Source organism: Pseudopodoces humilis, chromosome 11, assembly GCF_049639895.1.
Source record: "Pseudopodoces humilis isolate 2021_Gansu_Grassland_sample_001 chromosome 11, ASM4963989v1, whole genome shotgun sequence".
NCBI classification, from domain to species: domain Eukaryota; kingdom Metazoa; phylum Chordata; class Aves; order Passeriformes; family Paridae; genus Pseudopodoces; species Pseudopodoces humilis.
Genome location: NC_142210.1, coordinates 10,342,095 through 10,368,760, shown reverse-complemented (window position 1 = coordinate 10,368,760; position 26,666 = coordinate 10,342,095). Strand labels below are relative to the sequence as shown.

At 38.8% G+C, this 26,666-nt stretch overlaps 1 protein-coding gene across 10 annotated transcripts in view; it reads left to right on the top strand.

Annotated features, from left to right (window-relative positions):
* Positions 1 to 26,666, top strand: part of TRIP12 (thyroid hormone receptor interactor 12) — a 79,968-nt gene that overhangs the window by 28,518 nt on the left and 24,784 nt on the right. For 7 of the 10 annotated variants that reach the window (XM_014256142.2, XM_088061272.1, XM_014256144.2 and 4 more), the window contains exons 3-15: positions 7,239 to 7,364; positions 8,359 to 9,158; positions 17,907 to 18,012; positions 19,229 to 19,365; positions 20,263 to 20,346; positions 21,682 to 21,777; positions 22,758 to 22,906; positions 23,216 to 23,251; positions 23,335 to 23,430; positions 23,856 to 23,948; positions 24,082 to 24,243; positions 25,825 to 25,893; positions 26,006 to 26,171. In XM_014256142.2, coding sequence (XP_014111617.1) covers positions 7,239 to 7,364; positions 8,359 to 9,158; positions 17,907 to 18,012; positions 19,229 to 19,365; positions 20,263 to 20,346; positions 21,682 to 21,777; positions 22,758 to 22,906; positions 23,216 to 23,251; positions 23,335 to 23,430; positions 23,856 to 23,948; positions 24,082 to 24,243; positions 25,825 to 25,893; positions 26,006 to 26,171 — 2,120 coding nt within the window. The remainder of the gene's footprint in view (positions 1 to 7,238; positions 7,365 to 8,358; positions 9,159 to 17,906; positions 18,013 to 19,228; positions 19,366 to 20,262; positions 20,347 to 21,681; positions 21,778 to 22,757; positions 22,907 to 23,215; positions 23,252 to 23,334; positions 23,431 to 23,855; positions 23,949 to 24,081; positions 24,244 to 25,824; positions 25,894 to 26,005; positions 26,172 to 26,666) is intronic. The other 3 variants (XM_088061271.1, XM_014256146.2, XM_014256145.2) reach the window with 2 other exon arrangements.

Sequence of the window (26,666 nt, the reverse complement as noted above, 5' to 3'; positions counted from 1 at the left end):
CCTACTAACTCTTTCCTTCTAACTGAACTTCGCCTGGGGCTAATAAAGCTCCTCCTAGAATAAAGAATTGGAAGCAAGTTATTTGGAGATGAGATGGGGGATTCTTCTTCAGGTATCTACTGTTAGTTCAGATTTTACAGCAGAATGCTAGAGAGAGGCTCCACGGTGAGTGAGTCAGACAAACTCAAGAATTTTAAGGGTAGCACTGTTTTCTTTTAAGAAGGTCACTCATCCATTGTTTTGATGGATTGTGATCTGTTATGCTGTCATAAAATGATTGAAGATTCACTTGTCTGAAATGCCTGGACCAGTTCCACCCCTCATGAAAGCTGTGCCAGACTTCCATGAACAAAAGTGTATTGCACTCTTAAACTGTGTGAGACCATTATCAAAAGCAGAGCTCTTTGCTAAAGTAAAGAGGGTGAAGAAGCTTAGTCCTCTTTGAATCTGGGTCTCCTTAGAACAGCACCTCCCCTGCCTTGTATTTCTGAGCAAGCATTTTGAGCTGGCAAAGGCTATAAAAAGGCCGGGTTAAAGCATGCTGGTTGATGCAAAAATTTAAAATTAATTAGTCTTCTTTTACTGTCATCAGCATCTCCATTTTAGTAAGGTGCTGGGCAGAAATAGCTATTGTACAAGGACCAATGCAAGATAGATCTGTCTGATCCTTGTAAAATTTGTAGATGACATGGGAAGAGACAGGCTCTCAGATAAGTTTTTAGCTGGTGCCTGTCTTTGGACGCAAACCTCACAGGACTCACCCTTCCATGTATCTAGCATGCAGTGGTATAGTACGTTTCAGTTCTGCTGCTGAGCAGTATACAGGAGGGTCTAGAGTTCACAGCTTGATGTGTTTTGTTATGCCTTGCTGTACTCCAGTGATAAACACTGCTTTGGCTGCTGTATTAAAAAACCCAACAAAACCCCAAACACTGAGCAGAAAACAATACACCTTTTCTTACATTAAGGGGTTCTTGGGGATGCCTGACAACTTACTTTCAGTCTTTCTTGCATTTGTCATCAGCAAAATGTAGCTCTTCAGTTTCAGCTGTAAAATTGCTTAAAATAGAATAAACTGTGGAAAGACTAGTTTCAATAATATGCTTATATTGTGCAAATAACTGAACTTGGGATGTATCTATGTTAGTATTTCAGTTGGAGCTGGGAATTGCTTCTTTTGAGGCCAGTCATCCTCACCTGCTGTGTTTTGGCCAATGTGGAGTGGTCTTGGAGTGCTTGAACTGGAATCTTTTCGGATGAAACTGAGCTGAAAGTTGTTTTCTATGAGAGCAGTTTGTGCATGCTGGTCACTTGTAGTTGTAATCTGGTATACTTTGAAGTAGAAATCATTGAAATGCAGAGATGGTGGACACTGATCCTTAATGGCAACTGTCTTGCTTCATAGATTTTTCTTCTGTTGATCCATACTACTTCTTGATGTTGTTTTACAGACAGTGTGAGATTTTATTCAGACACTTTATTAGATCCACGCATTTCTTACCCTCCCTCAATATACAACAAACCAATACACAAAGATTAAAAATTCCCAGTAAAAGAGAGGGAATTGGACAGTAATGTGACTTTGTAGAGGGTTGTTGCTTCATGCCTAAAATTAGCCACAAAGTTTGTAAGCAGACGTAAGGGCCACACCTTCTGAAGTGTTGGAGGTTACTTCACTTTGGTCATAGATATGCAATCATAACCCTTCAAGCAAGGACAGGTTTTGATACTGTCTGAACTTGTGTACTTGATTGCATTTCTGCTTTGTGTAAATAGCTTTCTCAGTGCTGGAAATGCAACAGCTTTTTTCTTAAAGCTTTTTTTGTGGCTGAGGTGCATGCATTTTCAAAATACAAATTAAATGATGAAAGCTTGGAGAGTTTATGCAGTTTGTCACTCATAATTTCAGACTTGGATGTGAAGGCCAGTAATTCAAGGTAAGCACGTGGTATGTCCAGATGGCCTTGTATTAGCCTTAGAGTTGCCTCAATCTCTTTTATGCTGTGGCTGGAGTGAATGCAAGAGACTTAAGTTGATAAAGGTGTTAAAAAAGAGAGAGTCAAGGAGAATGATAGTGCTGCCAAGCTGAAGTGCTAATGTATGTCTTTCTGTAATCTTGTGTCACTTCTACAGCTTAAAGGTCTTTTGTTAAAACTCTGCCAATTTAACTTGCTGAGCTGCTACTGTTCACTTGTGTGAAGACCTTGGAAATTCCAAACTTCTCTCTGGTCTGTTCTAAATACAGAATCTCCTTCCTGTTACATTGAGTATTGACAGACTGGATTAACCTGGAAGCAGCAATGCAAACCCCTTTTCCTCTAGACTGGGCCTGTTTGATATCCCCATAATGTCAATACGTGAGTCACAGTGAGTGGGGGATGCCTGTAATAGTTTTCTGCTGGAGTTTTACCAGCAATTTCACACTCAGCATAGTAACTTGATAGGAGCTCTGAGAGTTTGATTTTGAGGTGTATCGTTTAAAGGTACGAACAGTGATACTAAGCTCAAGGAAATGTAGAAAGACAGATGCTGTTTATTTGCAGTTTGTACTGTAACAGTGATGTGTATTCTTCTCTAAAAGAAGGAAGGGGTTTGTATTTGAAGAGGGATGTATGAACTGGTGGTGTTATCATTCCCTCCCCATGTATGCATGTAAGCAAATTGGCCTTGGTGAAGCTGGACTAATGTGATTCTTCACTTTCTGTTGTCAGTAGTAATGTTGCAATAACTGCTTTGGATGAATTTTAGCTCTTGTAGGTATTACAGTTCTTACTGGTTTTATTACCATTTTGAAAAGTATTTAGTGTTTATCTCAGAATTCAGAATTAATGTTACAATGGCACCTTTATAATGGTACAGCATGAACCCTGTCTTAAGTGTCTGTTGGAGCACTCTCCACTGAAGGGTGACTCTTTGCAGGTTTTTGAGGAAGCAGTAATGATGCTAAAGTTTCCCTTTGCAGCAGTAAACTGAAGCAGATGTGTTAATGAAGCTTTCTTTTCATAGGGGTAGGAGGAGGGGGTGGAAGGTACTTACTGTCATTTTCTTAACTGTATATTGACATTGTTACCATGTGTGTTGAAGAATTGTTCCCTCCTGGCTTAGTTCCCAGTGATGCCATAGGATTTACTTTGAATGGGAGCAAATTGGAAGTGGTATTGTGAGGCACACAATAAGATCTTTTCTGGACATGGAGCAGTTGATTGTTCCTTTCAGTTGTGAGCAATGTTTCACTGTGTTGGTATAGAGTAATGGAAGTGGGCCCATGTACTAGAAGCTTTTTTACCAGTGCTGCAAAAATTATTTTTTATTAGTGGCATTAAATGACAGTGGTGCTTATCTTTTTGCATATTGTTAGTCTTAAGGAATCTTTAGGAGTAGTAGTATTTAAGTAGCATGTCACTTTGATGTAAATAACCGCTATGCTGTTGCTCTATATGAAAGTAGGATTCTTTATAAGCAAATTCTAATGTTTTAGACTAAAATATATACATGTTCATGTGTATTTGGAATTGAAGGCTAAATGATAAATGAGATCCCTGTTGGCTGTGTGTAGGATTAAGATATAAGCAGAAAGAGTGCTTTTGTCAGTTATATTGCTTTTGTTCTAAACAGGACTTGTTTTTGGACCAGTCTTGGTGATATTAACTGGTAAGAACTTAGCTGAGACCTGTAGAAAACTAAATATGACGTTTGAGTTGGTGGGGAAGACATTTGGAGTATTTCTGAGGAGAGAAAGTAGATGTTTTTCCACAGCTTTTTTTTCATCTGTGCTATCACTTTTTTCTTAATCTCATTTTTGACAGAAATAAAAGGATAGTTTTTGCAGGCGTTGTTTGGAAGCATTTAATAGCTTACTCTCAGCTGCTGAGGAGCATGACTTAGATTAAACACTTTGTTTATTAACTAACTTCAAAAGGTTGTTTTCTTTTTTTTTTTAATATGCACAGAGTAACTCTCTGAGAACAGGTTCTGGTAGGTTCTTTATTATGGTTTTGCTCAGGGCTGGCATTTTCCACCATACTGTTTATATAACACAGCAAGCTAAATGGTGGCTAGCTTGTCAACTTCTGTATGTGTGTTACTCTGAACTTGAGTGTCTGCCTATGAATTAAAATGTGCATCAGCAGACAGCTTTGCCCAGTTGAATGAAGCCTTGGAGTTGTTTATGAAACTGTCTAAGTTTGGGGAGAGAAAGAAAACAAAAAAACCCCTACAAAACACAACTTGAAGGTACAGCAGCAGCTCAATCTTTCTGGAGCTGCCTGAGAGAGGAAATGGATGAACCCAAGCTCATAAATACTTAGCTTATAATTTTTGTCATTAATGGGGAACTTCGTCTCTTGAAACACTTGTTGCTGGAATGATGCTTCTTAACGAATGATACATTAATGGAAAAGACTGAAGAACCTGTAATTGTGAGTTACAAGTGAGAAGCCTTGGATTATAGACAAAAGTACGTGTAGCTTACAACCTTAAAATCAGCCTTCCAGCTGTGCATGTATATTTTATAGCACTTGATTGCTCTGCAAGCACTAGTCATTCTGAGCTTTACAGACTATTCTAACTACCTTTGTATGTGAATTAACTTTTTTAAGGAGACCTTAAGTAAACTGTCACAATTTAAATATAAATTGGGACAGTGATGCTTGCTGGTGTATGGTTAAAGTTTTTACCTTAATCCTGCAATCAAATTCTCAGTGTTCTTGTATAAACCTGAGAGGGGAGTTCATGTCATGTTCCTGTTGACTGACCTGCTACTGCATGCACACTTGCTATTGTATTGTGGACCTTCTCTTTGCAATACATACAAGGTGAATGATTAAACTCAGAATGAGAGGTGAGAGCATAAGTAGGTGTTCTAAAATAAAATGTAAAAAAAATTCTCAGTTGTGACTCTCCATTTGTGAGGTTTCTAGAGTAATCTTTCTACTCAGAAGGCTGCTTGCACTGATAGCTTAATGGATAAAGAAAGCAAAGCAAATGCTAGTAATCTGCATTTAGGATCATCATCCTAAGATATGACTGTAGCTTTAACAGTCCACACAAACTGGACATGAGTATGAAAGTGTACTTTTAAAACTTGTAAGAATCAGAAGGGTTTAAATGTGAAAGGGGAGGAGCTGGAAACAAGTAGCAATTTTTCAGTGCATGTTTTACATCTATTGTTTTAGCAGTATTTTAGTTGAAAAGATCCTCAATTATTATGTTTTGTGAATATCTAAAGCAAAACAAAAATCTTTACCGGAAAGTAACCTTTTAAAATATACTTCAAAATAAATGAACCCTGATCAGCTTAGCTTACATAAAACTCGAGTTTCCTGCCAAATGTAAATTATGTAATAATGTTTGTTACTCCCATAATAAAAACATTTCACAGTGAAAATTAAATTTCACGCCTTAATCTTTTGTTGGGAAAAAGAAAACCCAAACACTCAAGATTAGGTGAAACATTGCCAAGTTTACCTTGATGGAGCTTGCTATTGTGACCACAAGATCTAACGGTTTTATTTTACTTGCTCTTGATAGTAAACAGTGTTTCTTATAGTATGATAAATAAAAATTAATTACTGGAGTAGGGAGAAGATGCTGTTAATTTAATCTTTTCAGACTGACATGGACTCAGATGGGGCACAGAAAGTGTTGAATATGTACTGTCTGTGTTCATCTGAGTAACTGCCTAAACGAGAATAATTCAGAAGAAAGCAGGAGGAGGAAAGTTACCAAGAAAAACAGTTGTAATACTGAAGTATTACTGTTTTGACTCTAAGTGAATTAGTATTTGGTTATCATCTGGATGGTTAGCCTTGGTACTTGTTTTCTGAGATTCAAGTTTGTGTTGAAATCCTGAAGAGGATAGGGAAGCTTTCTGGTCAGTAGTACAATTAGCTCTGCCTTTACTACTACTAGGCTTCTGGCATTCCATTGGAAAAAGCTGTTTTAAAGTTTGTGGAACTCTTACCACTTCCACTTGATCTATTTCCCTGAACTTAGTGATGTTTGGGGGGTTATGGGTCGGAGCAGGACACTTAAATTGGAAGTCCACATTCCTTACCATCCTCCATGGATGTTTGCAGAGCTCAACTTGAAAGCTATCTAGGCCTGGGTTAATAGCATATGACCATGTAATCAGCAGTTCTTTAACTTTGAAACATTACGTCTTTCAGCGTTAATACTAGACTAATTTGAGGTTTTTCAAATGTTGGTGGTTCTTGGGGCTTCTGTATAGGTAGGATATGTGCAGTAGAGTATTCCCTGTGCCAGCTGAGTCAAAAGTGCTTTTTATCTAGGGAAGTGCAAGTGAGATGTCCCTTGCCTTAGCAATTATTTATACTGTCCTGTTTTAAATGCTGATGAGCACTATTCTGAGTCTTGCAGATGGTAATTCTGAGTGGGTTTCAAAGTAAATGTGGAAAATATGAAGATGTAGCTTAAGTCTTAAATTTTATCTGTGGTGTTGTAGTATTATCTTTGTCCTTCAGTTAGAGCTCATATAATAAACCATTTTTTTCATGCGGCTGGAAGCTGCTTAGAAGATGTCCTACAGCTTATCTGTGTGAAACTTGTTCCTGTCTCTGACATCACAAGTTTCCTGTCTCGTTCGACTACGTTCATTGGTAGTGTGCATTTCTTCATTCCTCTTACTTCAGCTGTTACCAAACAGCTCTCAGTCCTTTGAACTGAATCTTGCAGCCAGAAAATAACTGGTATGGTTGAGCTTTCCTACCAAGTGGAACTGGCTGCATTCCCATTCTGAACATTTGATTTTTTCTTTTTGAACTGAAGAGCAAAGATGTAAATAATCATAACTGTATAAAGACTTAATGCCTGGAATCTGAAGGTAGATGAGTATATATCTATTTTTAAGAAGAGATCTTTGACAGATGCTCTAGTCTTGTGCTTTACTGTGCTAGCTTAATGCTTAAGTGAATAATTCAGTAATGTTGCACACCAGAAAGATCTGAACTTATCTGCAAAATTCAGATGGAAGATGTTTTATTCATTTAAAATGACTAAATAATTGTGTGCTTTGCAAAACAGTTACACTGGTAGTGATTTGTATTTGCATCAGGTGATTCTTTTGAAATGCTACTTGAATATTAGAAGCTGATATGGAGAAATTTGTAGCTGTAAATTAATATGTGTAAATGCTCCAAAAATAAACAATATTCCACCTACAGGTCTGTATCAGTATCTTGGAATCCTGATAGCTTTCTGTTTTGACTTTCTGCTGACAGGTCACATTTAGGGCAGGCAAAACATAAGGCACATAGCCCTCCTGAGAGTAGAAAATCTATTTCAAAGACACCCAAAGTGCAGTCTAATACTACTTCTGAGCAGTCCAAGGGACACTTTTCTAAAAGGTAATTGTGCTTCATATTCATATGTTAACCAGTGTTATCTGCACTTCAAAAATTTGTATAATTGAATTATACAGAGTTCTAATAAAATGTATGACTAATGGATATTTAACTAATCTAGGTATTGCATTCACTGGATATATTTCAGTGTTTCCAATTCTGTTTGCTTTTTCTTTTCTAATTCACCAACTAAGAGCATTCCATCAGTGATGGGGAGGAAATGATTTCTGCATAACTAGTCCTGGAATACTTGCAAGGTGTTTCTCCCCTTCTTCTGCTTCATGTTGGGGGAAGATTGCCCGAGAAGTTTAGAGCAATGTCCAATATTAATTGAAATGTGCAATAATCTAAAGTAGGCCTGTGTTCACGGTATTCATCTTTATATTGCCTGTCTGTTCTTCATATGTTTCTGCTTATATACACACTGGAACAGTTTTCTATCACATAAAAGAATTTTGCCATTTTTTGTATTTGATTCACTACATCAATTTAAAGATTGATGAGAAACTATCCTTTCCTTAAGAGCCTTTCTTGAACTAGAATCCAGTTATGACTAGTTATGCATTACTGAACACTCCTTACTCTCTTGTGGAACTTATATTCTCAAACATTCAGTTAATAGCTTCATGCCTTGATTTTTGTGTTCGTTTTTAATCAGTTTGACGTATAGATAGCTATGTATATATATATATAAGTAAATATATTTAACTAATAATAGTTAAATAATTTTAACTATTCGAGTTAAACTTCCTTTTTAAAAAAGCGGTGTATTGTGCTTTTATTTTGCAAACTACTTAGGTTTTATGCTAGCAAATACGTACGAAATGACAGTTCACGTAGAAGCATGTGGGGGTTTTTGTTTACTTCAATGTAAACTTAAGTGTTTCTTACATGCAGTGTCCTTTGTTATTAAAGAATGATATTTATCATGCAAAATTCTTACAACTGTGAGGCTTCTTGAGTTCAACTCTAATGCTGTTCCTGCTTACTTCTACAGAGGCTGTAGTTCATCTGCTGTTTTAATACCACAACAAGAAGATCCAGAGAGAGTCAATACTTCAGAAAAGCAAAAAACGGGGCAAGTGCCTAAGAAAGACAATTCTCGAGGAGTTAAACGCAGTGCTAGTCCAGATTACAGGAGGACCAATTCTCCTAGCTCTGCTAAAAAACCCAAAGCACTTCAACATACTGAAACTTCCCCAGAAACTAACAAGCCACATACTAAATCTAAGAGAAGACACTCAGACCAAGAGCAGCCCAAGTCTACACAATTGCCATCAACAAGCAAGGCTCACACCAGAAAGGGTGGAGCTGCTGGTAGCTCCCGAAGTCAGAAAAGGAAAAGGACAGAGAATCTGTCTTGTATAAAGAGTGGGTCATCAGTTGAATCAACTGGCACTGAAGAAAAGTCAGCAAAAGTCTCCAAGCTGGCTTCAAAATCGGTGACCTCAGCCAAAGCTGGGTGTAGCACCATCACCGATTCTTCTTCTTCAGCTTCCACCTCCTCCTCCTCTTCTGCTGTTGCCTCTGCTTCTTCTACTGTTCCTCAGGGTGCCAGAGTGAAACAGGGAAAGGACCAGAGTAAGGCTAGACGTTCCCGTTCTGCATCCAGCCCCAGTCCAAGAAGGAGTAGCAGGGACAAAGAACCAAGTAAAACAGGTGGCTCTTCAAAATTTGACTGGGCTGCTCGATTCAGCCCAAAAGTCAGTCTCCCTAAAACAAAACTGTCTCTACCAGGCTCCTCCAAGTCAGAGACATCAAAACCTGGACCTTCAGGACTACAGGCTAAGCTAGCAAGTAAGTTGTTCTTTTCTGGAAGAATAAACACATGTTTTGAAATCAAATCTTCTAAACAAATAGTTGTGTTTTTTCAAGCTGCTTGTGATATTCCTAGAAAAATTAACTTGTAGTATGTTCTGCTGAGCTAAGTATAGCTGTGACCAAAACTGTCTAGAGCTAAAGCAGATGATTTAAGTTCAGACAGTGTTCTGTAAATTTAAATTGCTTCTGTGTCTAACAAATAGATTTTTAAAAATAAAATATGTGCAAAATAATTGGATGTTGTGATGGGGGCATATATGTTATCAAACACTCTTGATTATATTCCTTTTGTCAGATTTTTAATCCCACTCATTTTCTTAAGTATTCTGTTTTGAAGTGAGAATGATAAATGATGGGGAAAACAAATAGACCATATGTGATTTCTTCTTTCAAACTTACTTTCTTGATTCTCCCTTGTGAGAATCTAAGGTTTTACCAGCTGTAGTTCTTGTAAACCTGATATGCATAATGCTGGGTATATTAGTCACTTTATCTTCTAAGTTGTTCGTAAAAAGTGTGGCTTCTTTCTGGTTCTGAGTTCAAATAGCTGCTACTGTTCCTGAACATGATCACTGAGAAACATAGGCCATTTCCAAGCCAAGCACCTGCTTGCTAGTATGCAGCGCTTGTAGCTCTGTTGTCTTGGACAATTTTTTAAAAAAAAATGTGTTTTGCTGCCTTTGTATACTAATTTATTTATTGCATGTATTCTCTAAAATTTGATGTAAGTGGTTGAATTCCTAAGCTTGCTTTCAGTTGTTCTATTACTTTAGGCATGATCACAAGTAGCTTGTCCCAGCTGGGACACATCAATAGCTAATACTAATGCTGGAAGTAGGTGAAATAATCAAAAGCAACTGGGTGTCTTCCTGTATAATCAGTGTAGGTCAATTAAATTTAACAGGTGTGTTTTAGCTAATGTGCATGACTGGAGTATTGATTCTGGAATGACCTAACCTAACAGATGAAGAATGACATTTGGGAAGGAGACAGGAGTTATTTGCTTTACAGCAAAGTTTTTTTCCTACCTGCTCTGTGATTCAAGGCTACCAGGTGATGAATTCCAGAATCAGAACTCTGAATTTGCACAGGGTGGAAGGAGAGGGAAGTGAATAGAAGTCAGGGAACAATGGGAATGACCAACAACTTCTGAGATAGGTCAGGCTACAGGCAAGGAAGAAAGGCAACAGGAAGGAGAGAATTTACCTCCAACAAGTGAACAAGAAGATGAAGGCGAAGAGGAGTCCATGTGATAAGTTATAAAACTTCTTGAAGGAATGAGAAGGGGAAAGGTGGAATAGCACAATGTAAAGGGTTGTGTACCTTGAAAAACAGCACTGAGAATGTGAGCCTAAGCTGTTACTGCAAAAACTGAACTGAGAAAGATACTTTGACTTGACTTTCAAGTCATAGAAGAGCTAAAGGTCTTTTGCTGGAAGATACTCAAATATATGTGATGAAAGCAAGTTGGTAGGGATTGTAGGTATGTGTATAAAATGTCACTGCCAAGGGGCACAAAGCATGGTGAGAGTTGTTTGTACACGTGATAGAGAGCCACGTTATTTTCTGTAGAAGACATTTCAGTTTGAGGGAGAGGAAAAGTGCTAACAGGTGATATCAGGAAGTCTAAAATGTCTAATGCCTTTTTACTTTACCATGCATTACAGCAAAACTTATTCCAGTAGATATCATTGATCACCAAATATTACTGTAAGTGCCCAACCTAGAGCGGAAGTCTTAAAACGAAGATATTTTCAGTCTCAGCCTTTCAAATAGTGCTCTCTGATAACAGGTTGAGATGATCTTGGAATCAATAGTAACTACTGTTAGCTTAGTCCTTTTTAAAAGAGAAAGCTTGTGTGACATAGACTTTCAAACTATTTTGACAAAACACATTTTGCATAATGCTGAGAAGTGTCATGAAAATAAGAAGATAATAAACCACAGGGTAGGTTTTTGAGAAAGAATGGGTGAGTTCAGATTTGTTTTCTGTAGCAAACCAGTAGCCTTAGAGGATAAGGGAGCAGAAGAAAGTGATGTCTCACACAAATATTAACACCCTGGGGCTTTCTAAAGTAGAAAGGCAAAGAGTGAGCTAGATGAAATTGAGCTGTATTCCATTCTACCTGGAAACAAGTCCTTAGAAGTCATAGTAATTCTGTGTAGAAACTAAAAGCTTAAACTTCGTAAGCTTTTACAGATGTATGTATTGTGAAACATGTTTGGAGAAGTCTGAGATAGGGCTTATAGAATTCGTAGGAGGTAACAAAAAAATAAACTGCAAAAACTTCAGGAAAAGGATAGGTGGAAGTGGTTCTAGGAAAGTAAGTGGGGGGAGAAGGGGATATTATTTAGGCTAACATAAAATCATACAATAGTTTGGTTGAAAGGAATCTTAAGGATCATCTCATTCCAGACCCCCTGCCACAGGCAGGCCACCTTCCACTACACAAGGTTCTCAAAACCCTGTCTGGTCAGTCATGTCTATATAAATGCAATGCTGTTGCCTTCTGGAGATGGTGCAGTTCAGGGAGTACAAGAATCATTGTTAGGGGTTGTGATCTTTGAACGAAAAATAAGAGCAATTCATCTGACTTAGTCTACTGAAGAGAAGAATGAGGAGAAACATGGTTGCCATCTTTGCAGAAATTTTTCACATGCTGGAGAATACCCTGAAGTTTTTTGTCCAATCCTCCTGGATAGCTGAAGAGGTATTAAATCCAGGCTGGGTGACTTTCATAGTGTTAAACTCTACACAGTGGTCTCTGTAACAGAGCAGTGACATCACTGAAGAACAACTAAAGAATATGTTCGAAGAATAAAAACAGGCAAGACTAAAGTTCTTCACATATCTTTGCCATAATTTTTTCTCAGGGCAAAGGGGGAAGAGAGGAAGAGAGCAAGTTTTTTATTTTGCTCTCATCAGTTGACTATTTTCACATCCCTTTCAGGCTATATCTGTTGTAGGGGCTTTTTAAATGTTGCAAATCGGGTCATGTTATGGATTATGTAACATATAAAATTAAGCTTAATTATGTTTCCATTATTGGGGAAATCTTTGCTGTCCTGTGTGTATTGTCTTGTGGCCCTTAAGTAGGAAGAAGCTGGGACAGTGCTAAGAGTGGGGTAACTTAGGATAGCTGTTCCTCCCTGGGAAGTCTCTACCTAGTTCTTGGAGATTTGAGGGGTTAGTGGGATTATTGGTGTATGCACTGAAAAGCCACATGAGCATAAAGATGGAGTATAAATGGTATATAACTCCTGGCTTTGAGGGATTTAGCAGAGGTGAGGGAGAAAAGAGTCAGAAAATAGCTCTGAATTAGTTTATTTGGGATTGTGGGTACAGTGGTGGCTTGGATGATGGTAGTTAGAGTCTTGGAATTGTGGATTTGGGATTGAGGCAGTAAGATGGCTAGCTTGGAGATACTTGGTTTAATTGTAGTGACAGGCTGTGTGGGGCTTTATTAAGAGTAGGGGATGTCTGGGTTGGTACTGAGGGAGGGTAATAGTGGAATATTGAAATGACAGGAGGCTGTCCTCTTGCCTTTCCCTGCTACAGCTCTTTTTAGCCTATCTCAATTAGTGAGAAGATCAGCCTTGCACGGGAGCAAACCTGAAGTCTAAAATTCCAGTCCTAACAAGTAAATCACTCTTGATTGCCTTTCTGAACTGCAGATGAAGGGCTTTCTAGGTTATGAACTGTGAAAGTTTGTTTTGGCTTGGGTAATACATTCAGGCATAATAAGTGACTGCAGTACAGCTGCATTCAGAACTTTACTTTTGCACAACAAAATCTTCCTTAAAAAAATGCTGACAAGTAAACACACTTAAATGTGAAGTTAAGATTTTTAGTTTTATTTGTTAAGCTGTGCTATTTCAGGTTTAGCCTGTTTGAATGTTATTTTCCTTCTGACTCATAAACATGAGTGCTTGGCATGCAAAATAGGATGATGTCAGGGCATAAGCAATGTATGTCTGCCGTAAGAAAGCCTGTGCTTCTGCTTTAATTCTGAAGTTTACTTTTGAAGTTTTTGCAGGTGCTAAGTATAAGATGCTTAAACCTGGTTTTCTTTGAGAGGTTTGGATTAGAGATCATTTTGGTAAACTTGACACCCACAGATCTGTGGGCCCTGAAGGGATGCACCTACAAGTATTGAGGGAGCTGGCAGATTTTTACTGCTAAGCCACTCTCCATCATCCTTGAAAAGTCATGGAGAACAGCAGATGTGCCTGAGGAAAGTTAGTGTCACGTCAGAAAGGGCAAGGAAGAGGACCCAGGGAACTATAGGCTGATCAGTTTCATCTCCATCCCTGGAAAGATGGTGGAAGAACTCATCCTGCACTGTCATCTCTAAGCATGTGAAGTAAAGAAAGATTAGCAGTAGTAGTCAACATGGATTCACGGAGGGGAGGTAATGCTTGACTAGTCTGATAGTCTGCTGTGGTGGAATGGCTGGCTGAGTAGATGAGGAGAGAGCAGTGGATGTTGTCTGCCTTGACTTCAGCAAGGGTTGTGACTGTCTCCTGTAGCATCCTTATAGCTCAGGAAGTGTGGGTGAAGTGAATCACAATGGACTGGGTTGAGAACTGATAGGCAGAGTTCAGAGGTTGTGATCAATGCAGTGTCCTCCTACAGGAGGCCTGTAGCTGGTAGTGTTGTCCAGCAGCCAATATTGGGTTCAATCCTGTTCTACTGGTTCATCAGTGACCTGGATTAGGGGGCAGAGTGCACCCTCAGCAAGTCCGATGATACAAAAGTGAGAGGTGTGGCTGATAGACCAGACGTTGTGCTGCCATTCAGTTAAACCTGGAGGAGCTGCAGAGTTGGGTGGAGTGGAACCTAATGAAGTTCAAAGGCAAGTGCAGGGTGTTGCACCTGAAGAGGAATAACTTCACGCACCAGTGCAGGTTAGGAGCTGACCTGCTGGAAAGCATCTCTGTGGAGAAGGACCTGGGGGCTCTGGTGGAGAACAGATGGTGCATGAGCCAGCAGTGAGCCCTTGTGGCTAAGAAGGCAAACAAAATCCTGGGTTGCATTAGGAAGAGTACTGCTAAAAGATCAATGGAGTTGATCCTGCTCCTCTACTTTGCCTTGGTGAGGCCTCACCTGGGGTGCTGTGTCCACTTGTGGTCTCCCTAGTTCAGGGAAGACAAGGAACTAAAAAGATCCGGTGGAGGTCGATGAGGGGTCTCATGAGGAAGGGCTGAGACATCTGTGCCTGTTGAGCCTGTAGAAAAGATGAGTTACCAATGCCTACAAATACTTCAGGGGTGGTTGTCAAGAGATTAGTGCCAGTCTTCTTTCAGTGGTGCCCAGCACCAGGACAAGCAGCAGAGGATACAAACTGAATACAGATAGCTCCACTGAATAAGTGAAAAAACCTCTTTGCGAGTGACAGAGCAGTAGAACAGGCTGCCCAGAGAGACAATGGAGTCTGCTTTTCTTGAGATACTCAAAACATGCCTGGACATGACCAGTGAACCTGCTGTAGGACTGGGGTTGGATGATCTCTGGAGGTTGATTCAGCCCTAACCTTTCTGTGGGTCTGTGACAATTGCTCTGTGTATTACAGAAATAGTGCTGAATAAACAACTTCTGGAGATGAACATCAAGCCAATTCCTCTGAGAGCCCTTGCTATCTGTCTCTGACAGTGTGACTGGTGCTTTCCTCTGTCGGGCATACACAGGGTGTCTTTAATCTCATTTTCCTGAACACTGACTGTGCTCTATTTACTGGTGAATGCTTGCCACTTTCAGCCTCCTGCAACTCTTAAAGACACAGGTTTAACTTTCAATTTGGAGGCTGTGCTGGCCAGCCCAAATTTTAATGACAATGTGAGTGAAAGGAAGAAGGCTCAGTCTGAAGAAATCAGCAGTTCTGAAGTTAAGGTATTGGGAGGATGCGAAGGATTTACAAAAGATGCAGGTGGTAAGATTGACTTAAAGTTGATTAAGAAGGCTTCTTAAGGGCAGAGTGGCATTGAACAGCAGGAAGGGAACATGCTGTGAGAAGACTTTCTTCACTTTCTCTTTTAGCCTTTAAAATTAATAGAGGGAGGTGGAAGCTCAATTGTGTTCTGGTAGGTGCTCAGAGACAGAAAAGTAAAGACTTGGGAAAAGAAACACGTAGAAAGATCTGACAAGTATAACTTTATTGAGCAGCAGGAGAAAATGTGCTCAGCTCTTCCGGGTGCTCAGGATGTGATATGTTCTGCAGCTCACCCATCAAGCAGTAACTGGGTAACTGCATTCTCTACAACCCTCTGAGTTAATTCAGTTTAAAGAGAAAGTGGCTAATTTAATGCCACTTATGGAAAAGGATATCCCATTTTACTGCATCTTTGCCCTACTGCTCGATGGTGTCTCTGCTCACCTGACCCTTAAGCAAGCTTAGCTCACTGTCCTGCTAAAACAAGAAAGTGGGTGTCAGATGTGTACTTTGTACATCTTGGGATTGATTTGGGAAAAATAGGAGATGAGCGGGCCATACTTTTAAACAACAGTAAACTGTTAAGCTGGCTCTGCTGCTTTGTGAAACTCCTGCCCTTAGCAGAAGTCCTGTTTTGACATGAGCTAAGTCAGTCTTCACTTACAGTGGATATGTGGTGTCTCATCGATAGCCCATTACAAAGCTAATATGGAGTTACCTAATTTAGGTTAGACTATTTGAAAATGACTACCCACAGATTTGAAATAGTAAATAGTGTGCTGACATAAAGGATGAAAATGTGCCTTTTTTTCCCCAGTGAACTCTACTGTATGAAGATGATTAATTTATTCTTCTAATGTAAAGCAAAAGTGCATTTCACTTAGAATTTTGCCACAGTGTTACAGGTACTGAGTAACCTAGTTTTCCATGTGTGTTTTAGATGAGAAAGTGTATTTCTGAATTCAGTGGGGCAAACACATTTTATCTGTGGAGCAGTACAGTGCTATACCTAGTGCCAGTTGAAGAATGCATTTTCTAGTGTAAAATACAACCACCTCTGAGGGAAATTTTGATGTATCATGGTACTTCTGAGTACTTGGGAGGTGTAGCTACATCATGGGACCCCGCTGCAGTCATTTCAAATGAGTTTTGTCTTGTGTCTCTACCTTACGATGTTTTTCTTCTGCCACACCTGTGCCCCCCAACTATTGCATATAGTGTATGTAAGTAAGGTTTGAGTCATTGTGCTGTGGTAACTTCAGCTTACAGTTTTGCTTTCAAAGCAAGTGTAGTAAAAATGCCACTACTTTTTGAATATTCAGAAAAGTTACGTATGTTCTATATATAGAGATCATGTGGAAATTCATGTGACTGGCGTGCTTCAGTTCAGTGCTTGGTGGCTTTTAAATACAGAATATTGTTGTATTCCTAAGGTTGCCAAATGTCTTGAGTTGCTAAGCCAAGTGTGTGGTAAATGCATGAATATCAGGTTAACCTTGATCTGCATAGACCTTAACTACATACAGCATTGTGTTTCTGGGTCAAATATGCTATGGTGTTTGAAAAGACACACTCTTGGCCAGATCAGTAGTAGTTTTATAAATCACTTTTCCTTTTCTGTTAAATAGCCAGTCAGAGGCAGCATAGTTATCATTTCATCCCTTGGTACTACAAGTCTGCATTCCTGGAATGTTTTCAGATTAAGGAAATAGGAGCTAGTTTCATAACTTTTGAACTTAAATGCATTGCATGTTTAAGTATGTTTTATTTCTGCTTTGTTGCCAGAAGAGGGAGCAGTCATCTAATGTTTCAAAAATGTTTACATCCATTCTAGTAATGATATGTCTGAATTCAGTATTATGATGTTCTCTTCTATTGTATTCATTTATTGTGGAGATACATCAATGGGGTCATTGTGGTGTCAAACTGGGCCTGATAAAAAATTATTTTTGCCCTAAATTATCAGTTTTGTGCTTTGGAAACTGCCATTGGATATTTCACCTGATAGTAAGCTTCCTGAGAATCATCTGAGACTGTTGTATTGCATGGGGTTTTTGTGTGTTTAACCTGGTTCTGTGGTGGGATGTTACCAGCACAATGGCTTTGTCACCTAGAGCAAATTGTTATCAATTGGATTGGTTTTCAAAAGTGCAAATACTTTTAAATGAAACACTGGAACTACTTTTCCAAAGCTGTCAGACTGGGTTTATGACACTAATAGGGGCTGAAGGGCTGTAGTTGAAATAGGAACACAAATAATACATGGGATAGATCTCAGCAGTGATCTGACAGTGCTTGACTCCTGGAGGAGCGCATGGTTCTGAATGAAGACAGCCATTTTAAAGCCTTATTAGTGTGAATAAAACTGACTAAAATTTGAGATTGCAACCACCATTGCCTTCCCTCTCAAAACGTAGTTTCTTTTGTCTAAGGCTAAAACATCTTCTTTTAATTGTTTGAACATCGAAGTTATATGCTTATATCCCATAATGTGATACCTGTTTAGCATGAGAAAGATGATCTATAGCTGTAATACATAGTTCAGTAAAAAGATTCCTAACTTGAAAAACTTGGAGTTTAGTATTACTTAACTCAATGAGTAAATGTCTGAACCTTTTTTACTGGTAGAGCAGTTTGGTGTAAGATGACTAAAATTGGTGTGGGCTTATTGTGGTTCTTATGTAGAAGCTGTTTTTCTATGGGGAGGTTTAATGTTCACAAAAGTTCAACTTCTTTGTAGAACTGACATGTATTTAAAGACTGATTTACTCTCAATTCTTTACATATTGCATAGGTCTAAGAAAATCTACAAAGAAGCGCAGTGAATCACCACCTGCTGAGCTCCCCAGTTTACGGCGGAGCACACGGCAAAAGACCACGGGCTCCTGTGCTAGCACCAGGTAAAACTTAGGGAAATAAAACTTTATTATTACAGTGAGTTGGTATTGATGTCATTTTTATGCATGAAAATTGGCCTTGTCTGTTTCTGTCTTGGTTGTTGTAAAAGTAGCTATAGCTTTTCAGGCCTGCTGGATTACTCTGTACACTGGTGCCATGGATAGTACATAGAATTTGGCACCATCAGACTTCCAGTAAGTCCCTCAGCTGTGCAGGTGGAGGAAGAGAGCCAAAGCAATCCTGTCCTTTGAAAGGTGTTTAAGGAGACAGACAGTAGTGATGAACTACTGTCCATTATGAATAGTGAAATAGGTAATTGTTTTGGAAAATAAGACTATGTGGTACCACACAGGAGTCAGTTTTAATAGGGTGCACTGTTTAGCTGACTCAGCTTGTCAGCAGTTTGATATGAACTGGATCTAAGTACTTAATGTACTTCCTGATGCAGAGGAGGAGTAGTCCCGAATTAGTAATTTTAAACAGCTGGTAGATTAAATGGAAGGGGAGAGTTAATGTATCCTGTGATGCAATAAACTTCTGTAGTTGCATATATTGTGGGACTAGATGTAGGGAGCCTTAACAAGCTTTATTTTTGTTCTCATGCCTAGACTGTTTAGTACTTCTAGCACATCCTCTTTTCCCTCTTCCACACCATTAGAAAACCTCTTCTGAGGTTGTGATTTTGTTGTCAAGTGTGTATTTGAATTTGACTGTTTATTTTGAAGGCCTGTGTATTTGTAGTGATGAAGGCTGTAGTGTTCAAAACTGCAAATCTAAATAGGCTCATCCTCTCAAACTTGTTCTGACACTGAAAACCAAGTTGAATGTCAAGAGTCCTCTTCTTCCTTTCAGTAGTTCAGAACTTCCTCTAAAGATGATTACTTGATCATTTGCCTTCTCAAATGTGTGTGTAATTTGTAACTAACAGTCACTTCAATCTTGCTTATTTTTGTTATGTTTTAATGGACTGCCTGGTCTTAAAATATAAGGACCTGATTGTAATGCCCTAGTGTAAATAAATCACTGCCTTGGTGCAGAGCAGGTAGTGTGCAGAAGTGTTGGATAATTTTTTGATGATTGAGACTTCTACTAATTCCTTGTTTGTGCAAGGTTGTGGCAGTGATGTACATAAATATTATGTAGTCTTTAGTAGGCTTACATTAACAAATCTCTTACATTAGTTCATAAAGTCTTAAACTTTGTTTTTTGAACCTTTAGTCGGCGAGGCTCTGGCCTGGGCAAAAGAGGAGCAGCTGAAGCTCGCCGACAGGAGAAGATGGCTGATCCTGACAACAACCAGGATGGAGTTAACTCTTCAGCTGCACGGACAGATGAGCCTCCCCAGGGAGCTGCAGGTGAGAAGGAATTCCAGAATTTTTTAGCATAGTTGCTAGTATAAAATTCTTTGCATTTAAAAATATTTAAATGGATTAACTTCTGAAGAGACATTATTTAAGCTAGTAAATAATGCTGGAAGGTTTTTGAATGAGAGGGCCCCTTACATTTGATTGCATTTTTTTGGCTATTTAGTACCTGTTTCAGTTATGCTTTTTTGTAGTATTCAGACTATATCCACTAATCCAGATGTTATAAGCTTCTGCTACCTTTAAAAGAAGTGACTTCAGCTGATGCTACATAAATACTCCCAACTGAAAAGACATCAAACTGTTCAGAATACAGAAGGCATACATTACCTGTAAAAGCTCTGTTGAAACTACTTATAAGTATTCTACAGATTTTCTGTTGAAATTGCAAGCTTGTCTGTACTGAAGAAATCTGTGACCAGGTTGAGTACTGTTACTTGCACAGTTCTGTTAGAGGATAATTTTATCATCTGGTCCTAATTAGTGAGTTCAAAGGAGCTGTGCAGTAATTATGATGAATGGTAGAAAATATTAAACATTCTATACTTACAGCTGGCTACATCAGTACAAAAAGAAGTAATGGGAACTAACTTCAGCATAATAATTAAGAAAATTATATATTTAAGGATACAGGTAAATCTGTCTGAAACTTAATTTTATGGACTTAGTTGTATTTTTTTTCATTTTTTTGTTTTGATAAAGCCATTTTCTTCAGCTTTTGGAAAGTACTAGTCCTCTAGACTGGTCTGTTTTTAAAATGGAAGTTTTATAGGACTTTGCTGGTGGCAGTATTAAATGCAGTGTGCTTTTGATGGTGGAGCCTTTTTTTGATATGAGTTTCATGTTTTAAAGACATTAACTTATATTAATCTCCTATTGTTTCTTTAGCTTCCAGTTCTGTTGCTGGGGCTGTAGGTATGACAACTTCTGGAGAAAGTGAGTCAGATGATTCTGAGATGGGAAGACTACAAGGTATAAAAGTTGTTACTAATTTACCTTTTTGGTTGTTAGCAGCCTATAAATAGCCATACCTACACAAACTCTGTATGACATTTAAATGGGAAGGCTGTATTTTTGTTTCACTGTCTGTGATTGTGTTTTTGCTTACAGTAATTCTGAAGCAGGGATTTACAAGCCTTAATGCACAAAAGATGCAAGGATGTCTGAAGGAGGGTGGCATAGTGTCTTTATTCATTTTTACTACTGATGATTTTCTAGGAGGAGGCTGGGGGAGGGAACTGAGAACTCAATCATATTAAGTGTGAAAGCTCAAGTATGAACATATTGTTTGCAAACATGTTTTAAGTTTAGAGGCCAGGTTAGGCCTACTATACTCTGCCTGCTTCTGGATAACTTTTTTTTTTTTTGTGCTTGTCATTCATACCCGTGTTGCTGTAAGCTTTGACCAAAAAAAGTCTGAATGTTCTTAAAATGCTTGCTTTTGTGCTTGGGCTAAAGGAGTCTGGTCTTTCAAAACCAGAGAGTATGACAGGTAAAAACTCAGTTTGCATGTCCTGCAACTGGTCCAATGATTTTGCTTCTACATTGCAGGGAGTCCTGAGATCATGATCTCCCTTGCAAATGACAGGTTTTTGTTAATCTGGATATTTAATGTGGAAGTGAGAGCTGTCAGTATCAGTTCATTTGTTTATAGTTCTCAGTAAGTATAGGTATGCATTAGGAATACTGGGCTAAATTGGTTTTCACTGTTAATGATTATTTTATTGATCAGCAGTAGTTATGGTTGCTACAGTAAAAATCCAAATCATCCACTTAGTTTAGCTTAAGTAAGAGTACTGTGAAGTGTTGAAGATCAAAGAAGAAACGTGCTAATACTTAAGAGTTCTTCCCTCTCCTGTTCATCAGCAAATAAGGCTGTTGAACTTGTTTTTCAGTGTCATTTTTTTCAGAGTAGTAGGTTCTGAAAACATGAAGATAAGCTTAACCTGTCCTGTGTAGTTTGAGTTCAGATTTGAAATTACAGCCTGATGTATCTTCTCTTCTGGCTCTAGGCTTATAACAGTTTAATAGATGAGATTACTTCTGTGAAATACACAGCTGTGGAAACTCAGCGGGTGACTTCATAAAGGGCCTTAAATGCTCTGATAAAAACAAGAATGAGTTACTTGTTCCTTTAAGGTCATCTTTTTGGTGTTTTTTCAAAATTAAGGTAGCTGCAATTATCTAATCCTAACTCTTGAAGTATCACAATTCTAGTGGTCTTAAATGATAACATCACAGAATTTAAGCTTTTAAAAATATACGTAGAAGCTTTGACAATGGCTGTTATCCTCTGTTTGCTTTTAGCTCTATTAGAGGCTAGGGGTCTTCCTCCTCACCTGTTTGGCCCTCTTGGTCCTCGGATGTCGCAGCTCTTCCACAGGACAATTGGAAGTGGAGCTAGTAAGCAAAGTTTGTCTAATTTGACTTAATTCTTTCCACTTCCAGACTAGTAGAATTCAGCCAATAGTAAATCTAATATTTGTATTAGCTTCATAGTTTAGTATGGTATTTTACGTGTTGGAGACTTGTATGTCATGATAGTGCTAGACCACTTGTCAACAATTTTAATTTGCTTATCTTCCTTTAAGGAAGAAAAAATTTGCCTTAGCTGTATTTCTTTGCTTTTCTTTTTTGGGGCATCTTAATGTTCCTTTCTAGGTGGGGAAGGGAGGGTTCCTGCCTTTTCACCCCTTCCTTATCTTTTTCTTTTGCATGATGGGCTGCTTAACAAAAGACCTCTCCAACCCTCTTGGGTTTTTTGCTAGCTTTAAACAAATGCTTAAGCTAGCTTTAAAACAATTAGTAGATGTCAGTTCTAAGTTACATTGGTTTTAGTTTCAAAAGTGTCTTAGGTTTCGGACAGAATGATTTTCCTTCAGACATTGTGTCAGTGAGAATGTGGGTCCTTAGACTTGTTGCACCAGGTCTGCGCTATGCAGCTGGATGAGATGTGCACCTTCCAGTCCAAGTCTGGCTTCCCAGGAGAGCCAGAGGCAGCCTGTTAGACTGCATGCCAAGAAGAGGATGGGGTCTAATGGGTGCTCCATGTGCTGTATTATCTGGGGGGTGTTGCAAAGTCCTTTGTTGCACAAAGGTGGGATGGTTTGGGTTCTGGCACCTGCTGTAGGTTGGCAAGATGGCTGTGCTGAGCAGTGTGGCGGACTCCCTGTGCTGACCAGTCTGCACTGGAAAGGCAGCCAAGAGTGAGATTTTGTCTCCCTTCCCTATTCCCCCTTTTTATGACAGGGAAAGGAAATGAAACTACAAATACAGAGGAAAACAAACTATCTCTGGTCTTCCACTCTGGCAGAAGTATAGCATAACAGTTCCTTGAACACTTTCTAATACCTTTTTTCCTAAATTTTTTTCTGGATATCTAGGTTCTAAAGCTCAACAGCTTTTACAAGGTCTCCAAGCCACTGATGAAAGTCAGCAATTGCAGGCAGTGATTGAGATGTGCCAGCTGTTGGTTATGGGAAATGAAGAAACATTAGGAGGATTTCCAGTCAAGAGTGTTGTACCAGCTTTGGTAAAGATCTAATCTCAGATTTCTATTGGAGGATATAATATTTCACTCAATGTCTTGCTTAAATAATCATCATTTATTCATTATTATTCTCGGTGTGTGTATGTGTATCATTTGACTTTGAGAGGATGTTTTGCTAAGTTTTGGTAGTCTATTAATTTTTTAATAGCTCAAGAATAGGCAGTGGTTCTTTTGGAATTTTTGCGAACATTCAAAATCCTGAGTCAAAAGCTACCATAGTGATTTGTACCCTTTTTATGATGATATCTAGATATATTTTTCTAAACAAGCAATGCTTTTTTTTTTAAACAGATAACTCTGCTGCAGATGGAGCACAACTTTGACATTGTAAGTTGTTTGTAATATTTAAGAAGCTTTTGAAATGTGAAAATGTTTCTGAACTTAAAATCAAATATCTGTATATTTAATAGATGAATCATGCATGTCGGGCCTTAACATACATGATGGAAGCACTTCCCAGATCATCTGCTGTAGTGGTAGATGCAATTCCTGTCTTCTTGGAAAAGGTAAAATGAAGTCAAAACAATGATAAAAACAGCATGAAGGGATTTTATCTTTTGTTTTAACTTTTGGAAATGCCATTAAGATGATGGCTTCTTTTCATGGCTTACACGATAATACAAAATGCGTGAGAAGCTTCTAAAGCCAGGCTTAATCTTTGCTCCCACCCTTACTGAAAAGTGCTCTCTTCTTCACTGAGGTCGTTTTGTTGGATTAGTGTTGCAAGCATACAAAATGTGTAATTAAATGAGCTGTTGCCTCTTGGAGTAGCTCCATGGCTGAGGTAGCCTTAAACTGGCAGGCTTAGTCAGAGCTGCCTTCATTAGCATATGTGTCTTAGCAGAGGCTGTATGTCCAAGTGTTAATCAAGATGATTATTTTTGCACATTGGTTTAGAAATTGATATACAAGCTTTTTTGTTTTCTTGCAGCTGCAAGTTATCCAGTGCATTGATGTGGCAGAGCAGGCGCTTACAGCCCTGGAGATGTTGTCACGCAGGCACAGTAAAGCCATTTTGCAGGCAGTAAGTAAAACCAAAAAAAGGCAGTTTTGCTAGCTCTACATCTTGGTAATCTTCTGTGAAGATGAAATAAGAAAACAACTTTCTGTGACTTTGGCAGTACTGAGAGTGAAAATGTTTGTTTGTTCTGTTATAGGGTGGGTTGGCAGACTGTTTGCTGTATCTGGAATTCTTCAGTATAAATGCACAAAGGAATGCACTAGCTATTGCTGCCAACTGCTGCCAGAGTATAACGCCTGATGAGTTTCACTTTGTGGCAGACTCTTTGCCACTGCTAACACAAAGGTTAACCCATCAGGTAAGAAGTTGTTAAAAAATGGAACATTCTGATTCTGATCTGAAAGCTGTTCAAAGAAGTCTCTAGACACCTGGTTCTTTGCTGTGTGTTACTTGCCTTTGCAAGGTGTTAATTTGCTTGAAGTTTCTATATGGCCAGGTTGTGATATACCAATGTACATACGGACCTCTTGTGGTTCTGTAAATGTGACATTTTATAAAACAAGACAAATAAGGTACTTCAGCTCAAAGCATGAGTAATGGTTTTGTAGTCCTTGTAAGAACAAGGACATCAGTGAGAGCAAGTCCAGTAGTATAACTGGTTTTATTTTTTCTTAAAAGATGGGTTGCAAGGTTCTTGCCCACTTCAAATTCATAACGCCTCAGTTTCAATTCTTGTGCTTTAACTTTTTGAGGGGGGGTTTATGGCATTTCTAAAAAGTGCCTGCTTTAGTACAATAGTTTGAAGTGATGAATCTGAAATCAAGGGGATCTTAAGGGCTACATATCCTGCAGTGCTGCTGTGTTCATAAATGACCACTTAAAATGACTGGTGCACCAAAAGAGATTTTTGGTGATCTGCTTGGTTGGCAGATCCCTGTTAAATAGATGAAAGAGGAGAAATATTTTGGTTGTTAACAAATTCAGTAATTGGAAGCTTCCAGATAATGGTTTTGTGTATTCTTGTGCTATTCTTAATTTTGCCTACATCATCTTGCTGAAAGACTACTTGAATCTTTGAGGCAGCTTCTAAGAAGCCAAATGACAGCTTTAGATTGTACCCTAGAAACAGGAAGCACCATTCTCACCAGTAGTAGGGACAAGTATTGATCCTGATCTCTGAAGAGAAGCTACAACCCACCAAAGTAAGATTTCAAGAAATTTTGAAGTGGAAATTTTCTGGAAAAGAATCTTGAGTTAGCTCTTAACAGAATAGTTGAGGTTGGAAGAGGTCTCTGTTAAGTAGTCCTAGCTCCCCTGCAAGGTGAGCTGGAGCAGATTGCCCAGGAGCATGTCCAGATGATTTTTTTTTTCCTGTTTTTAAGTCTATAAGAATGGAGACTTAGTCTCTCAGGCTAACCTTTATCAGTGCTCAGCCACCCTTATAGTTAGTGTTTCATTATGTTCAGGCAAATTTTTTTTTGGCATTTAATTGAACTTTTAACTAGAGCTATTTTGAGGGCAGTCTTGTGTCTTTAGATTTGCTGTGTTGTCTTGTGCTGCATAATATCAAAATCATGTTTCATGTAGTCTATAGAACAGTAACCTTCACTCCTACTTGTTACTTCGGCTTTCTGGCTCTTTTCCCTATTGTTTCCTCTTTGCAGAATCCAAAAAGAATATTAGAGATCAATTTATTCATCTCTAAAGGTCCCTAAAAGGTATTTGTTTTGCAAGTGGGGGGGTGTTTCCCAGGGAATATGTAGGAAGCACAGCTGTATCAGGAGGTCACTGTAGACTGTCAAAAACCCAGAGCTGTAATGTTCTGTAAAATATGGTTAGACTGGCCCTTCTGGAGAAATTTTGTGAATGCCTCAAAATGACAGGATGTTGTAATGCAAGTTAAAATATTTCAATTTAAACAAAACTTTTTTTATGACAGGACAAAAAGTCTGTTGAAAGCACTTGTCTGTGTTTTGCACGGCTAGTGGACAACTTCCAGCATGAAGAGGTAAGAGTGTGGATGGGGGTACATATCTGCTTTCTGCTCCACCCACCCTGTTTCTCTTGAGGGCTCACGTTTCAGGGACTAATGTTTCTCATTTTGTTGTTCCCTCCTGAAGAACTTGCTGCAGCAGGTTGCTTCCAAGGACTTGTTAACAAATATCCAGCAGCTTTTGGTCGTGACACCTCCTATCCTGAGCTCAGGAATGTTCATCATGGTGGTGCGCATGTTCTCCCTGATGTGCTCCAACTGCCCCACACTTGCAGTCCAGCTTATGAAGCAAAGTGAGTTCTTACTCTTCCATGTTCTAGGGTGCCTGTTCATCTTAATGCCTACAGTCAGTACAGACCTCTTGTGCACTTGATCATTTAAATACTCTGTACTTTTATTTTTTCTCTCTTACTGTGTTTCCCCTGGGATAAAATGTTAAATTAAACTTGTTAAAAGCTTTTATCCAGAGGGGTTTTTATCCTTTTTCCTAGTTCTAGCTGTTGTCATTGCAGTGCTCACTTAATTTTGAGTATGTATTGGCTGTACAAGCTATTCTTTCCAACACAAGCTGAATAAGTATTTTCTTAGTTTTTACCATGTGGGGGAACCATGCACTTTAAGTACTGCTTCGAGGGGAAAACATTAACCAAAGTAACTGCTCTAGAGCTGTCTTAGTTGTCACTTTTTTTCTTCGTTCCATCTCACAGATTTTGACTGACCAATTCAACTGCCCTGTGTCTTTCCCTGTTTTCTTCTGTGTCTTGTGTATTGAGTAGTATTTCTCCTCT